The 16,727-nt window shown below is 41.7% G+C and overlaps 5 protein-coding genes across 5 annotated transcripts; 2 read left to right on the top strand and 3 right to left on the bottom strand.

Annotated features, from left to right (window-relative positions):
- Positions 1-1,986: 1,986 nt before the first annotated feature.
- On the bottom strand, positions 1,987-2,423 carry LOC115762856 (retinin-like). Its single transcript, XM_030705231.1, has 2 exons — positions 2,412-2,423; positions 1,987-2,346 (listed from the first exon to the last, which is right to left on the bottom strand). The coding sequence occupies exons 1-2, from the start codon at positions 2,421-2,423 to the stop codon at positions 1,987-1,989; spliced, it is 372 nt and encodes a 123-aa protein (XP_030561091.1).
- A 486-nt stretch (positions 2,424-2,909) lies between these two features.
- Positions 2,910-3,346, top strand: LOC115762855 (retinin-like). The gene is made up of 2 exons (XM_030705230.1): positions 2,910-2,921; positions 2,987-3,346. The coding sequence occupies exons 1-2, from the start codon at positions 2,910-2,912 to the stop codon at positions 3,344-3,346; spliced, it is 372 nt and encodes a 123-aa protein (XP_030561090.1).
- Positions 3,347-3,883: 537 nt separating this feature from the next.
- LOC115762859 (neuropeptide-like 3) lies at positions 3,884-4,389 on the bottom strand. Its single transcript, XM_030705235.1, has 2 exons — positions 4,370-4,389; positions 3,884-4,308 (listed from the first exon to the last, which is right to left on the bottom strand). Exons 1-2 carry the CDS (start codon positions 4,379-4,381, stop codon positions 4,048-4,050), a joined length of 273 nt encoding a protein of 90 aa, XP_030561095.1. The 5' UTR covers positions 4,382-4,389; the 3' UTR covers positions 3,884-4,047.
- Positions 4,390-7,698: 3,309 nt separating this feature from the next.
- LOC115762852 (histidine-rich glycoprotein) lies at positions 7,699-8,185 on the bottom strand. The gene is made up of 2 exons (XM_030705228.1): positions 8,117-8,185; positions 7,699-8,058 (listed from the first exon to the last, which is right to left on the bottom strand). The coding sequence occupies exons 1-2, from the start codon at positions 8,126-8,128 to the stop codon at positions 7,699-7,701; spliced, it is 372 nt and encodes a 123-aa protein (XP_030561088.1). The 5' UTR covers positions 8,129-8,185.
- A 6,974-nt stretch (positions 8,186-15,159) lies between these two features.
- Positions 15,160-15,735, top strand: LOC115762857 (retinin). Its single transcript, XM_030705233.1, has 2 exons — positions 15,160-15,226; positions 15,297-15,735. The coding sequence occupies exons 1-2, from the start codon at positions 15,215-15,217 to the stop codon at positions 15,624-15,626; spliced, it is 342 nt and encodes a 113-aa protein (XP_030561093.1). The 5' UTR covers positions 15,160-15,214; the 3' UTR covers positions 15,627-15,735.
- Positions 15,736-16,727: the final 992 nt, after the last annotated feature.

Here is a 16,727-nt window from a genome sequence, read left to right as displayed (position 1 = left end):
CCAAAATCAAGACGCACACATGTTGTTGTTGCCGTAGGAGCCATAAAAAAAAAGCACTACCAAGTGCAGCTGCCGCCGTTAAGTGCCCACTTGAGGAGCTCCGTCTCGGGCCCTATGTCAAGGTTAAGCTACGGACGAGACAAGCCCCACGCGTACTTAACCCACAATTTTTTGACAAGATTTGTTTTTTTTTTTTTATATATATATATATATATGTCTTGTAATGTCTCACCGCGCGCCGTGACAGTTACACGTACTTAAGATAAACATCTCAGTAAAAACAATAATTTGTTTTCGAAAATGAAATACGCGAAGACTTTACAAGAGTTGCCGCTCTTCAGCTTCGCCGTAAATCCTAATTTGTGTTGTGGTAACTGCAGTTGAACTCGTCTGCCGTCTACTGTCGGCTGTGGATTGACGGTGGCTTTCTGCCAGGTTTCAAGCAATGCAATTGATTACTTGGAGCGCGGTTCAGAGAGACCTGAACAGGTGGTGAGCATCCTGCGGTCTATCTCTATACAGGCCGTTTCTTTCTCCTCATTTTTTGGTCCTTTGCGTGAGGAAATTTTCACTATTTTTCAAAATACAGTTTCCTAGCTATCACACGATTTTGACTGTTCGTTAATGATCAATCAATCAGTCATTCAATCAGCCTTTAAGTTAGTCGGAATCAGATGACTGAATCTCTTAAACATAGTCGAAAGACCTCATAGCCATTATTTCATCTGACATCGAGGCTAATGTTTCTTGTTTTATACATATGGTAATAAAAAAATGTGTTTTCAAACACCAGGCAGCGCATGTTGTGTGTTTAGCTAAGTATTTCAAGATCCTTCTGGTTTTCTCATCAGCGGATTGTGATAAAGACGCTTGGATTGCAAAACCTTATCTCCTTGACAAGATACCATAACTAAAAGTACTTTTGTCGACAGCAAAGGGACATCTAGTTAATGCTTAGATATTCCTTGGAGTCCTTAAATATCAAGAGTACCTCAATGTTTGCATTTTGTATTCACTTGTAGACCTTTCTAATTCGCATTTGCTGTTTCTCTAGCCATATTTATATAACGTATCTCCAGCTGGAAGACTTACCTACAAACCCTAATTGCCGTTTGAGCGAACCAGTTGACCATTCAGTCTCCCAATTGTAGTCTTTAGGCCTTCGGTTAATCCAGCATAACTAATTGCCAGATTGTCATTTGTTGTCATTTGATAATTTGTCGTTTAATAATTTGGGCCAAATCATTTGCCGGCTTTTGGCACTTGGGCTATATAAACGACTCTTAGGCCTCAATGTGGCATGAGTTCTTACTGGAGTTCGGTGGCAGCCAATTCAAACTAAGACTAAATCCAATTCAATTGACCCGCACAACATGCACAGAGCGGTAAGCCCGAGTTCGAGAATACTCTACTGAATATTAAATACCCTTTCCACATGACAGTTACTCTACTCTTTGGCGTTTGTCGCCTGCCTGGCGCTTGTGAGCTCAACTGGAGAGGCTCGATGGTTGCATAGACAAGCTGTGTTTGGCTCCAGGGTGGAGCTGGTGCATCCCAACAGACTGTGCAGCCAACACAATGAGACTTTGTCTTGGGATTTGGATATCTTGCAGACTCTTAGCCCAACCCATTGGAGTCATGTTTACAAGGCGCCAGTTAGCTCAGGTTGAAAATATTGTTAGCTTTGCATAGTTGTTGGTATTTTGTTTGTTTTTTTGTAATATAAATAAATATATATTAGAAGTTATTTTAAAATTCCGAAATAATATGGGCACAGCTCAGAAAAATCAATCTCTCACTCGCTTTCTCCATCTCTCACTCTTTCATTTCACCCTTTTCTTTGACTTTTCAGCTTTTAAGTCTTTTGATATTCTTTTCTTCTATAATAATAAAAAAATATCATAATTTATGTTTCAATAATACTTTTAGTATGTTTTATTTAATTTTTTTTTGTAACTTTATGAGAATAACATAACGCGTTGGCTTTTAATGGTGCAGAGTGTAGGCCAAAGGAGCTGTGTGCACCACAGACTTGATCAAAGGCGCGGAGTGGACAACGGGCACCACAGGAGCAGCATGGTACACAGGAGCGGCATGGACAGCCACAGCTGGAGCGGAATGGACAGCCACAGCTGGAGCGGAATGGATGGTGGTCTTCAGAACTGGAGCTACGACATGTTGGACGACAGGCTTGCTGTGCACCTGGGTGATGCTCTGGTGGGAGACAGCCGAGGGTGCGCTGTGCACCACAGTGCCCACCTTGGCCAGAACGGGCTCGTGCAGTACATGATGGGTCTCAATGAGGCCGGCGCTGGCGGAGGCGAACAGCAGAGCGACAATAGCTACCTGTAGTCAGAAGAAACGTAGATCTTTAAATATAATTCCGACATCCATGTTCAGTTAGCACTTACGAATTTGAACATTTTGAGTTTTGTGTATTTGGACAATTTGTTGTCTTACGCAGAAGCTGAGGTTGTTAACTGATGCTGTTGGGTTCTGCGCGAAACGCTTTTATAGGAGCCTGGCTGTTGGCTAAGGGCTCGTATGCAGGCGATATCGACAACAGGTCGTTCACCTTGACTCACCTGAACTTTGATAAGACAGCAGTCGCGGCTGCGTTTGAATCGTGCGTTGCAGTAGTCGGAAATAATTACAGACACGATCGCATTCAAACTAGTTGGCTTCGGGCTTGGCTTCGGGATTCGACTTGCTTTGGTTGTGGGGTTATTGCTGAGTCGTAGTGAAGGTTAAAGCTTTGTTTGCCTTTTGGGCTTTTGTGTGTTCACTTCCCCATTGCCGACTAAACACGACGCGTTGTATATAAACACGACTACAGACTCCAAAAATATCATCAGTCACGGTTCAAAGCTCCTCCAGTCAAGTCCAAGCTGCAAACACAAAAACCCAAAATGTTCAAATACGTAGGTTAACTTTGTTGGGATGAAGATGAATTATTATTAAAGATCTACGTTTGTTCTGACTACAGGTAGCTATTGTTGCTCTGCTGTTCGCCTCCGCCAGCGCCGGCCTCATTGAGACCCATCATGTGCTGCACGAGCCCGTTCTGGCCAAGGTGGGCACTGTGGTGCACAGCGCACCCTCGGCTGTCTCCCACCAGAGCATCACCCAGGTGCACAGCAAGCCTGTCGTCCAACATGTCGTAGCTCCAGTTCTGAAGACCACCATCCATTCCGCTCCAGCTGTGGCTGTTCATTCCGCTCCAGCTGTGGCTGTCCATGCCGCTCCTGTGTACCATGCTGCTCCTGTGGTGCCCGTTGTCCACTCCGCTCCGTTGATCAAGTCTGTGGTGCACACAGCTCCTTTGGCTTATACTCTGCATCATTAGATGGCGATTAGCCTGAATGAGAACATCAGCTATTGATTGTGATAGGAAATTTATGATTTTGTTTTAATAAAATTTTTCATTTCATGTAAAAGAGCATTAAGAAAGGGTATTAATAAGTGGCATAGATGTTTATATATATAAGAAATTGCATATTCTAACTTATACAGCAGCATTCTTCTTATACTAACAGTCTTATAAAGTCGATCCATTTGCTGTCTACACAGATTTGATTTGCTGTCTTATACAGCTGTTGTCTTATAAAAGTCAGTCGCTATCTTATACATAAGCAGTCATAGATGCAGTCATTCGCAGTCTTATACTAGCAGTCTTATACAATCCAGGTACTGGCTATGTAGGCAGATTTGATTGGCTGTCTTGCAGCAGCCGTCTTATACCAGCCTGTGCATTCGTTTAGAATAAATATTGCATACTTTTTGGCTCGTTAAGAAAATCAAAAGACTTTAAATTCTCTCGCTATAGGAATTATTTTTTGTAAGGACATTTTATTTATTATCATCTTAAACATTTTTTTTTTGTGATTTTTGTTGTTGCTGTTGTTTCGTAAACAGGGCACGTGAAATTTCAGCTGGTTAAACAATGTCAGAAGTGGGATTAGCCAGTGGCTACGTGTGTTCAGCGCGTGTGTGTGCGGGTGTGTGTCGGCGTGTGTGTGCGTCTGTGTCTCAACTTGAAGACAGCTTTTACCATATGCTCTTCACCAGGACGGGCGAGGGATGCAGCTGACTGACAGACACATGGGACACAGCGCCGGGCACAACTTGAACGACACGTGGTGCAATAGCGACTGGAGCTGCTGCCACGACATGTGGTCCAACAACTGTGGGTCCCCAAATGCTGGGTCCAACCACGGTGGGTCCCCAGAGGCCGGAGGGTGCGGGCGCCGGCACAGGTGCTGGAGCGGGGGCAGCAGCCGCCAGGCTCAGCAGAGCAACGAATACGCACTGTCAAAGCGAAATAATTAGAACTGGGATCTAAGGATCTTATCGAGAACTATTTACTTACCAGCTTGAACATTTTATTGTGTCGATAGTTGGAAACGATTTGACATAGAATTGCATTGAACACTTGCCTATTTATACGGAATATTGCAAAACACAACAGCAGTGCATCAGTCGAGTGTATACTGTTGTCTATGTGTGTGTGAGTGTGTGTGTGTGTGTGTGTGTGTGTATGTGTGTATGTGTGTGTCAACGCCTCGGCAGTTGTCACCCCATTTGGCCTGGCAACAAACACACAGATTCGAGCCACACGCGACACACTTGATGCATTGCAGTGGAAAGCTTGAAAACCCTTCCGGGGGCAGGTTCTTGTTCTCGTTCTCGTTCTCGGCTTACGTTCAGGTTTTGCTTGACTTGGGTTCGCTTCGAACACGTTAACAGGTTATGGACATGCCCACCTCCACTCGTGCAACGCGTCGTATGCTTGATTTTGTTGCATGCGTTCCGCACCTCCGCGCACACCTGAGCGCATACGAAAACAAATCAACAGGTAGACACACACATTATACAAAGTGCTCCACTCTTAATCATATGGCAAAGAAAGACAGCCCGAGGGTAGGTGTGTGTGTGTGTGTGTATCAGTTTGTGTATTTGCGGCCTGCTCTTTGCACTTTTGGCTCGCATAAATTAAGCCAAAGCTGTTGGCAATGGTTGATTAATGTGGACACTTTGTTAGACAATTGTGTCTCAGTTTGTCTTGTGTAATATTGAAACGTTTGCACATCATGCATTTAGTTTGGGTGCTCCCCAGAATCATTAAGTTTGCAAGGCAATAAAGCAAAATGTTGTAATTATTGTCATGAAGGCTGTAAATCGGTTTCGAATCGAACCCTAATCGATTTTAATCTGGGATAGCGAAATTTTAAATCCAAAGCTGGTTCAAACCGGGAACTAAACCAACACGAAAATGTTGTCTTGCAGTTAATATTGTTCATATTTGGACTTATCATTAAGATAAACTGGAATTCATTATGTCATCCACATACCAAATTTGCTAGCTCTAGCTGTTAAAGTTTTCGAGATTGAATGAGTTTGTATATACAGAAAGTTGGAAAAGGTTTTATATACCCGAGATCGCTCTGTTGTTTATATTAACTGTAATTTATATTGGCAAATAGAGGCCACATACCAAATTTGCTAAGCATACCTAGAATAGTTCTCGAGTTCGATGAAATATCTGTTCACATACCCAACTTGCTCTGTCTAGATAGTTTAGTTCTCGAGATCAATAAGTTTATGAAGATCAAGAGTTGGATACTGGATATTTAAATCTCATATCGGTCAGTTGAATTAAATAATAATTAAAAGTGACATATAGAGTTCACATACGAAACTTCTTAAGTAGTTGTTGAGTTTCAGATCTCGATAACGTACCTACTCTTATCTTCTTTAGTTACAGGGTATGCAAGTAGTCAGTTAATAGGTGACAGTTGGTTAGTCTGCCCTTAACCCCGCCTTTTCACCTCTTCATTTTGCTCGCCCTGAAATATTCGTTGTGGTTAAAACACAGTTCAGGGTTAAAGCGTGCGAAAAAACTTGTTGATTTGATTTTAATTGATTGAGCTAGGAAATGATAAGCTCATCGGCGCTTAAGTCTTTAGCCGCCCCTTTTTTTACTTGAGTCAGTTTGCGAGCTGTCGTCACAGACTCGACTCAACTAATTAGCGCAAATTAACTAAATGCTGATGATTTGCTTAGACTTATGGGGCGGACAGGTTGCCATTTGAACGAATACGGCAATTGATTCACGAGTGCTCCGTCCGCAATTGGTTTGATTTAATTGGCATGCGATTTGCATATGCTTTGCAGCTTATGCAAACAGTTGTGTAAATTTCAAAGGAGACGAGCACACATAAATATGAACTTGAAACTGTGCACAAGAGAGCTGGTACACAAGAGCTCAGCGTTTCATAAGAGCGTATGCTCCTCGATGAACTATACCATATCTATATACATATGTATCTATCTTTAGCACCATTTGTGGCACTCTGCACTCGTTTTGCTAATGCACTCATTTGCATAACACAGAAACAGCATTTGTTGCCACACACACTCGCACACACGTGCTGTCGGCAAAGTGTGTCTGTCATAAGCTTGGGAACCAACCCAACAACCAACCCAACAACCATTCACGTTGTCTGCCACTGGTGTCGTATGATAACTCCCTGATTACATGTTAATTATGTCACTTAGTCGCTTAGGCTTAGCCTATTATTCACCGCCCTCCAAGGGCTGGAGATGAGCACGTGTCCAGTTAAGCTTTCACATTTGGTCTGCTTTGGTTCAATTTTATATGAGAGACCAATTACTTTCGATTTTCTGAAATCACTTTGCAAATGATTTTGAAGTGAATCGTAGAGTAAATAAATAAAAGGTCGTTTCCGCCTTTATTTCACAGCTTCGGATGGAATTTTTAAATTCACACGTATGCGATTAATTATTATTTGGAGACTGGATTAGGAGTTTTTATATCTAGATATATGATTATGACTATTGGAATGCTCTCTTAGGGGTTCGAAAATTATTGTATTTATTGGCATATTTCACTTTTTCTTGTGATTCGTGTTCGTATCGTCTTGAAAAAAACTTGATAGTCTTCCATCTCTACTTCAGACAAGTAACTTGCACTGCGGCTATTATTATGAATTGTGTGGTGGAGACAGGCCAAGAGAGATGTGCTATAGGCTTACTTTCCGGCTAAAACAAAAACCAGTTCAATTGTTTATGCTTGCTAAGGTATTGTTTAAGGAGCTGCGGGTGGAAAGGTAATCGGTCTCCAGTTATGTTTGTCTGCTTGACGTCAGCATCTCCAGTCAGGCATTTATGAGGGGGCTATCAATTACCCGCAATCAAATGCAAGACAAGCCACAAATATCTTCGATAAAAACAAATAACATGCAAAAATCAATACACATAACAGCTGACAATATAAATATAAAGACTGACGAACTGATTTGCGATCAACGCGCAGCCCAAACTTCGTCTGAAAAAGATATAAATAACGATTCCATTTAAGTATGCATTGCAAAGACGTCACTAGCTTGCGCATGGCTGAGGTTCGGACCAATAAGCGAGAGGTTGCTGGCTCAAATCTTGCATTTATCAGCGTCAGAGCAACGTCCGATAAATTTCTCTAGTGAAATGAATGACCACAAAAATTATTTAATTCATTTAGTTTAAAATTTTTATTAAAATTTCTTTATACATTTATCGAGTTGCTGGACAACAATTTGCACACACATTCATACACATTCAGGCAGCAGCAGGCAAGATCGAGTGTTAAAGGCGGCTGGGTGGGTGGTTTATAGGGTAAGAGAGCGCGCAGGTGGTTGCCTAGTGCAGGTGATAATCATGGAAATCGTGATGATGATGATGAAAGTGGAAGGGATCGTAGGGATAGGCCTTGATAATGGGCGCCGGATGGTAGGTCTTGATGATGGGTGGATGCACCAAAGTCTTCACCACAGTGGGCAACACCACCGGCTTGATAATGTGATGCGGCACGCTGTGCACCACCGTCGAGCTCTGATGCGACACGGCAGCGGGCACATGCACAATCTTGGCCACATGCAGCGGCTCGATGTGGTGGTGGTGTGCGGCCAACAGCGGATACTCCGGATAATGGTGGTGGTGGCCATGCAGATATCCAGGCCGTGCAGCGGCCAGGGCGCACAGCAGCAGCAGCGACAACAACTGGAAAGGATGGCAGTAGTTAAGGGAACTACTTGGGCAGCTTGAGGGTTATCCTTACCAATTTCAGCATGATGTGTGTGTGGAATATCCTTGTGTGTGTGTGTGTGTGTGAGTCAGTGGTGGGGTGCTCGATGACTTGCAGCGTGCAACTGATGCCACCGTGACACCACGCGGTGGCTTTTATACACTTGCCGTCTTGCATCAGTTGCCATTGGCTGCAGCAGCAGCAGTAGCAGCTGCCTCGACGCTCGACAGTTCCAACAGCTGCAGATGCTCTCATTGTTTGTCGCGATTTCAATGCAACGTTTTCTGTTTGCAACACCCCCCCACCTCCCACTCCCCTTACTCAGCAACACCGTCTACTTTGCCACTTTGCCATATCCGCGCTGCCGGCATTAACAACGTTTGCCACTTGCATCCGCAGTGGCTGTTGCAGTTGCAGTTGCAGTTTGCAGTTGCCGTTGCAGCAGACGCTGTAATTGCCTCGCTTTTGATTATCGCTTCGCTTACACTGGCCTACAAGCAGCATGAATGGAAGGCAGCTGATACTAACAGCGATATTTGTGAGTTATTATTAACAAGGAGACTTTTATTTTTATAAATTTCAATATATTTTAATACCCTGCTTACAATTCGAGATCGGGCTTGTTCATTAAGTATGTCTTAAATAATTTAACATTCGACTCTAAAATTTGCAGCCTATAAATAAATGCTTGTGTATTAGATATGCATACGAAACTTTAGAGCTAGGTAAATTCCGGATGATTTCATCTTATTTCTCGTCTACCATAAATTGAAAAGAGTCTATGTAGCTGGAGAAGCTTAATGTTTAACACTCTCAGAGTAATCGCTTTGTAAGCCAAAATTCTCGATTAATTTACATGACATTTAAGTGAAGTATGCGCATTTTTGGTGGGTTTGTGGATTGTATCCGCCCATTATGGACACAGCGAAGCCCTATATACTTAGGCATTAGAATCGCATAATCTAGCATTATAATTCTTTAATTAGTTAACTATCGGAAAACTCTGCATACATTCCTGTTTTGATCTCCTGACGGGAGCTTGAAGTGCGTCTTCTCAGAACAAATTCTAATTTATTATTTTGTTGAAATTCAATTATGTGCGGATATCCATTGTTCAAAGTTTTTATATTGTCTCTATTAAAACTCTTTTATCTTTGAATTTGTTTATATTTCCTCTATCAAAGCTCTTTCATATTTGAATTAGAATTAAAGCTCTTTTATCTTTGAATTTAAATTTATTTTTATGTTCATACCTACAAAGATTCCTATCATTTATTTTATTAACTTATTGCTTATAGCTTTAGATAAGATCTGTATTTTGTGACCAAAAAGAAAACTTTTATAAGAATTCTACAATTTTGCTGAAATGAATTTCTAATGATTTTAAATATCATATCATGCTGCTCAGTGTTCTTTTCGCTTTTGCAGTTCTTGAGCCAATAATTCTGGCATTCAATTCTTAGAATTTAACTTTCTCATCAGAAACCCTGTTGTTGGATCTATCCTAGCTCACGTTTATCCTTAGCTGTTTGTTTGGTATCTTCAATCAGTGTTAACCATGCCCAACACTTCGGCTATGGCTCAATCAAGCGTGTCAAAGATTTTTCCAGCGATTGTTGTTGTTGTTGCTGTTGTTGTTGTCGTCTGGGCACAAATGTTGCCATTGGTAATTGCCAAAGCGTTTGCCTTTGCCTTTGCCTCTGCTTATGTCGCCGCAATTTGTGCCTTTAGTTCATCGTATATACCGTTACTAATGGCAGCAACTTGTAATTGTTGCTGTTGTTGTTGTTGTTGTTGCTGTTGCTGTTGTTGTCGAATTGGCTTGCAACACATGGTGGCAACTGGCAACTGGCAAGCATAATTTATGCCAGTGTTACATTTGCCTGCAACGACCTTGACCAGCCAGCCAAATTGTTGTTGGTTTTTTTTTTTCAAATTGTTTTATTTTTTTATTTATTTTTCATTTTTTGGCTTCTTTTTGCACTTGCAGCGGAAATTCACACTCGCCAATTGAATTGTGCATTATTTTCCATCCGATTTGCTGGCGTGGAAATTAGTTGCAATTCTTGTTATCTTTATATTTAGGCTGAGAATTTTTCAATATGCTGCAAAAACTAGCTGAACTTTGTCTAACAAGAAACAATTCCCAAAGGGTAGTCGAAGATTAGATACCCTGGCAGACATATGACGATGAGAATCCATAAAGAGTCATGCATAATATATAAAATCGTGGTCTGTTAAGAAATGATATTGATCAGAATATGTTTATTTGTTGAGAGTAATTTGTTTGATTTGAGAAACTCCAGCAAATAAAAGAGTTAATCGTATGGAAACTAATTCCTTGGCCGATTGATTACGATATGGTAGATGAATGTTGATAAAACTTGCTTCATATTTTAGGAGAACTTTGAAGCTCATAATTGTTAAGCTTGGTTAAGATATATGATTAAAGGACTCAATCCAGCTGACCTATTCAAGATTTAAAACTAAGAGACTCGATCCTAGCATACTTATCAATAATATATGGAGTTAAAGATGTCTTCTTCTATGCATTGCCCATATTTCGTCACAATTATAAGACTCGCTGCTGGTGAATAAAAATGTGGCAACAAGTGGCAGACTCGCAGCCTGTACCCTCAACGTCATGTGTCGTGGTTAGGATTGAAGAGGTATGCCTGCATTTGGCTATGATATTTAAGTCTAGAAACTGGAGCTACACAAAGCAAACAAAAAGTTCACGAACGCGACATTCAAGGTGCTCAACTGGCGGGGAAGGGGGGAAGCTCATTAGAATGTCGCGCTGCAATTGACAGGCGACAAGTGCAGCAGCTCGACGCCAAATGCCAAATGGAGGCACTCGCTGACGGCTATCTTTTGGCTTCGATTAATCAGGCGGCGAGCAATTGAATATGAAAATATTTGCACAACAATTTGCTTTGGTTTGGCCAGCTGAATGTCTGATCAATTGGCTTGACCCACAGAGCGAACACGCCCGAAACTTAACAAATGCAACGAATTTGTCTTATCTGCACCAGGAAATGTTGCACTCTCTAAAACGAAAACTGGACTTATTGGCAACATGTTGCAAGCCATTCGCTTTGGGTTAGTGGGTTAGTCTGGGCGCCTGCTATAAACTCTATGCTCAACATTGCGCATACGCCGTGTGAGCCCAAAAGTAATTTCAATGTTATTGCTATGGAAATAACTTTGCACACACATCCGCTGACCAGCTAAAAATGTCGTTGATGGACACTCAACTGACCTTAGCAGAAATAATCACAACAACAACAACAACTGCGACAGCAACACGATTTGCCACAAATCTTTGCCCATTTTGGCCACCTGCTGCTGGTGCCGCTTTATTAAGCATACGTCGCGTTGTCCCCACTAAACGCTGCGTGTTAATGCAATTACGTATCGAAATGCTTGAACAAGCCACTCGAATGGCATACATTTTCCAATGCGCTTTTCATATTATCTCTAAACGAACAACCCACTAAAAAACGCGCAGCTGCAGACCTGAAAATTATATATATCTATCTATTTAACTGAAACCCCCCAAAAAGCATTTCTCATAGATTTTTTTCCGCGCTTTTTTTGTTTTGCGCAATCTGCCAAACTCTTTGCCAGACTTTGGCTAACTCGTGCCTGGCGCCGGCTGCCCGAGTGCCCAAATAACTAACTAACCGACTGAACGACCGACTGACTGACTGACACCTGAGTGAACTGTGGCAGGACAGGCTCCCATTTGTATTGTTGCTGTGGGGCGGCAGTTTTCATGTTCGGACAAAGCATGAATAAAGCTGAAAATTTGGTCAATTTACATGCACCCAAAAACTTTTGTACATACACATGTATATGACACTAAGATTGATAGATAGTTAAGTAGATATGTGTATTCATTATTTTCTGCCTGCATATGCAATAGTTGCCTTTTTTTTTGAGATTGTGCTTTAAGCAGTTATGCCAAAGCTTGTTGCCGTACCTCATACTGAACACCTATATACCCTTTTCAACATGAGTAATGGTTATCAATGGGTTATCTGAATGGGAGACTCCCTATTCACAAATAATCAAAACTAGGATTCGGTTCATGAACCTGTCTTTGCACAACTATGAACCCAGGTGCTAGTTCAAATCCTGTAATAAGAAAATAGATAGTGAACAAATCAAATCGATTTACTCATCTCTGTCCGTCTGTATATATACGTCGATTTAAAAGGGAACCTCATTGTATTTTTCTTGACCAACTCCCATTTGATACACAGATCAGAAGTGTTTCACTTATATTCGCCTTACCCCCTAGAACTCTCTTAATTATTTTCATATAATTACCAAGAAATAGTCTCCATAAGCGACACACAACTCTATTCTATAACTATGCTGAAAATTAGGTAAAGATCTAGAGTTATAAAATTAGATTTCTTTAGAATTATTCAAACGATATGCCATAGTCGAGCATACTTCTAATAAGGTATTCTCTCTAATTTCGTAATCATTTCAATTAAACTTCAATTAAATACCAGTTAGATTTAAGATAAACTTTACACACAGGATGGCTTCCACGTGTATCGATTAATTTGTTATCTTGAACCGATTTCCGTATTTTGTCGGTCTTGAACTAAAAGTTGGTTCTCGCAGAAACTTAGCGACCTTCGAGCCAATTAACTCTAGCGAAATGACAAACAAAAAGCTGAGAAAACGGACCATTCCGAGCTCGAGTTAATTTGAAAATGATCAAAGCTGACGTAGACCCAGCACTGAGCGCTGGTTAAGTACTGTAATTGCTCCACTTGGCTTTAATTAAAAGCAAAATTAAGTTGGCTAACAGTTGGGGAACAACTTGCTAAAAAGCAACCAGACAACCAGCCAGAGGTTGCACACAGCACAGATTAAACGATCTATAGATATTGTCATTGTTATGCAAGCCAGGTGAGCCGAGCTAACCAGAACTGTCACAAGACCCTGTCCCGTCCAGCCCGAACCCGGTACCCAGAGAGACAAGTCGAGAGTGTGTGGGTTGGCCATAAGGCGTACATTACCCTTTGGTGTGAGCATAGCCCGGATATCGGGCCAAAGGAATTTCGTTGAGAAACCAGAAAACAATTGTCGTGAGTCTGGCTCAAAAATAGAAATCCAAAATCTATTAAAAAGCACTTTGGCAGGCAAAAAGAATATTTTTTGTAAACAAATATGAGAGAGAGCGAGAGAGAGAGAGAGAGAGAGAGACTTGAGACAGTGGCAAAAGGGGGGCGGGGCAGCTGCCTGAATTATACTTATGTCGCCAGTTTGCAGTATTCATTAATCACGCTCACAGAAGAAAAAAATTAGCTGACAAATGGTCATAACGGCGACAGCTCGCAGTTTGTAGAATGGCAACTGAGCCAACAATTCTTACAAAAGCGGAACTCGGCCGAGAGAGAGACAGAGGGAGACAGAGAGGGAGAGAGAGAGAGAGAAGCGGAGCAAAAGATCTGACAAGAGCGGATTCTATGTGGGCAGACATTGTCTTGGCTGGCGCAGATTAACATAACAGGAAATTACAATATGCTTACAATAATGTTCACTTTTAATGCAAAAAAAAAGAATGTAATCAGTTTTTTTTTTTTGTCTCTAATACCCTAGGGGCCTTATGTATGCCCAGCGGGTGTTATGCTGTCTGACTTGACTACAATGCATGAAATGCCTGCTATTCCATTTGATTGTTCTGTGTGAACTTATCTACCTATGTGAACTTATCTCTTTACAAAATTAAGCATATATGCTGCTTTTTGCTCTAGCTCAAACATGTATTTGTATATATATATTTGTATTTGTATATATACATTTGTCATAGACCTAAAGGGCATTAGCTATTCGTTGCCCCAAGACAACTTTTACTACTTGTTTTTCACTCCCTCCGCCTGAAGAGTTCTGCGAGTTCTACGTGACCAGCAAGTCGAACCAGTAAATTGTCCAACACACGCCTTTCTCTATGGTTAATAAACTTTATTTACAATTCTTCTTCGCCTGGAATAAACACAACAAACCCAAACACAAAAAAAAATAAAACTAGTCATAACAACAAGCACAACAACTTTGCCAACTTTGGCAATTTGGCAGTGACCAACGCCACGCACTGAACTTGAGCCACTTCTTGTGGCGGTTGGCTGTTGCGTGGCTGCGTGGCTGCGACAATTGCGTAGTGGTTGCCGGTGGTGCGTGCCGCCAGACTGACAAACACAAGCATGGACAACTCAGCATGTTGCTGTTCGGCTGTCAACGACTGCGCAATACTCGCTCGAAGTCTAAGACGAGCTTGAAATAGGCGAGGAGGAAAATTTGTTACATTTTTGATTAGCTCACAGAGTCATACAATTTTGTGGGCTTGATCTTAACAGCAGGTCAATAGTGGTGCCTGCAGCTTTAACTGGGCGTGGCCAATACATATTTTAACAGAGTATATATGAGTATATACACCCAGCTGAAATTCGTTTACCAATACGCTTCATCTTCGCGTTGTAAGCGAGTATAACAATTTTCACGGTCAACTTTGGGTTGAGGAAAAATGACAACAAAGCAGACACGAAAATGTTGCGCCTGTTGTTGTTGTTGCTGTTGTTGTTGGGTGTGTTGCAAGTGGCAGAGGCAGAGGCAAAAGCTGGCCAACTGGCGACCAAATGGCCAAGTGCTCAACTGGCCAACTGCGCTCTGATGGGGGCAATCGGACGTCTGGCAGCTTTTGACTGGTTTTTTTTTTTAAGTTAGTGGGCTGGTCGGAAAAACTGTAAACGAAAGCATTGTTATTGGTGTTGTTGTTGTTGTTGTTGTTGTTGAATCAGCTGCAGCAGCCGATCGCCCGTCCAAGCGAACATTCGGGTGGGTCGCTGTCGCCGTCGCTGTTTTTCAGGCTTTTCTTAACGATGTCTGTGCTAAAATTATTATTATTGTATTTTCTGCACTTTTGGCGCAGTTTTTGGATTTTGAATGTAAATCTCGCGTGTGTGTGCGTGTGTGTGTCTGGCAGCTTTTGTGTATAAAAGCTGTCGCGGATTTGCAGCTAGCAACAGTCAACGGCGACGCGTCAACACAGACCTACAGTACATTTCTATAGCAAATAGCTAGCGCTAAGTAACGCAAGGATTAGCAAAAATGTTCAAATTGGTAAGTCCAAGTCGCTTACCTGGCTAGCCACGCCTTCTCCATTAACAATTCTCCAACTGTCCGCCCACAGGTGGTGTTGTCTGCTCTGCTCGCTGTGGCCGCTGCCCGTCCAGGCTATCTGGAGGCAGGTCCACTGCTGCATACTAGCTATGCTGCACCAGCGATTATCCATGAGCCCGCGCTGGCCAGTGTGGGGCACATTGTGAAGAGCATACCGACGTCGGTGTCGCATCAGAGTATCAGCCAGGTGCACAGCTCGGCGCACATTGTGCAGCCGATTCTGGCACCCGTTGTGAAGACCTATGCGGCGCCCATCATCAAGACCTATGCCGCTCCAGCTCTGCACACCAGCTACCTGTCGCCTTCGTGGGCCTCTCACGGCTGGGCCTCCTCCTGGTAGGCCTCCTCCAACTCGGCGCCGTTTCATCATCATTGGGCGGCTCTGAGCGGAGCTGCTCGAGATTTTTTATACCCTTTCTGCATTTTGTTCTCTTTTTTGACCCTTTTGACTGATGTAAATAAAAGTCCATAATTTCATAAACATAATTCTCCGTAATACTTGCAATGAAGTGGGCGTCGGTCGGGAGGCTAGAGATTGCATTTAATCCAAATACTCAGAACTTATCGATAAGACGGAGTAGGTGGAATAATTATTATTATCTTTCTCCTAATATTTAATATTTAGTAAACACTAGTAAGTAAGTATTTGATACATAAGAATAGAAGATTGAAGGCTATGCCCTTCTCAAAGCTGGGCGTCTTAAAAATGTATGCCGCTTAAACAGAATATATTTGCATTTAGTTAAAATTCGGATATCACAGGAATACGTTTTTTAACAAAGTTTTAAAGTCATATGCGACTTATATGCAGAATTTGGCGTAGGAAAATCAGCCAGATTTAAATGAACTCTAGGCGAATCAAATTCGTTATTTTTCTTTCTAAAATATGTCTTTCAATTGAATGTTATTAAAATGCAATTTTTACTGACTTTGGTATAATCAACATTTATACAAATGACAAATTCTGCCTTTTATTCCAGGAATTCCATTGCATCCAATTTTAAAAATGAAGCAACTCTGCTTTATATACACCATTCATTAAATAGGATTATTTAACTCATCGTAAACTGACTTTAAATGAAGCTAAGCTTTACCAGCTGTGAAAATCGTTGAACCATCAACCGTGGTTGAACCAGCATAAGGGCACTTATAGAGATAATTAGAAACTTATCACTGCCTATAAGGATTTTATCACAGCGAGCAAAGCGCGTTATCAGAACTCTGATATATATAAAGTGCGTGTGATTGGGGTTTGGGCAGCAGGTGCAGCCTTTCGAGACCCGAAAAGAGCTCTCTATCCAAATTTCTTGACGACATTGTTTAGAGGTCAACGCTGTCATCCTTAGGCCTCTGGAAAACCATTATATGTTTTGTCGAAAGGTAAGTTCTTCAATGAAAAACTATTTTTCTATCAAAATATCTTGGGCAAACCCTGAATTTA

The sequence above is a fragment of the Drosophila novamexicana genome, unplaced genomic scaffold, assembly GCF_003285875.2.
Source record: "Drosophila novamexicana strain 15010-1031.04,08,12 unplaced genomic scaffold, DnovRS2.1 tig00000644-arrow-pilon, whole genome shotgun sequence".
In the NCBI taxonomy this organism is placed as follows: domain Eukaryota; kingdom Metazoa; phylum Arthropoda; class Insecta; order Diptera; family Drosophilidae; genus Drosophila; species Drosophila novamexicana.
Note: the sequence above shows the minus strand (reverse complement) of the source record. Positions and strands in the feature narration are given on the sequence as shown.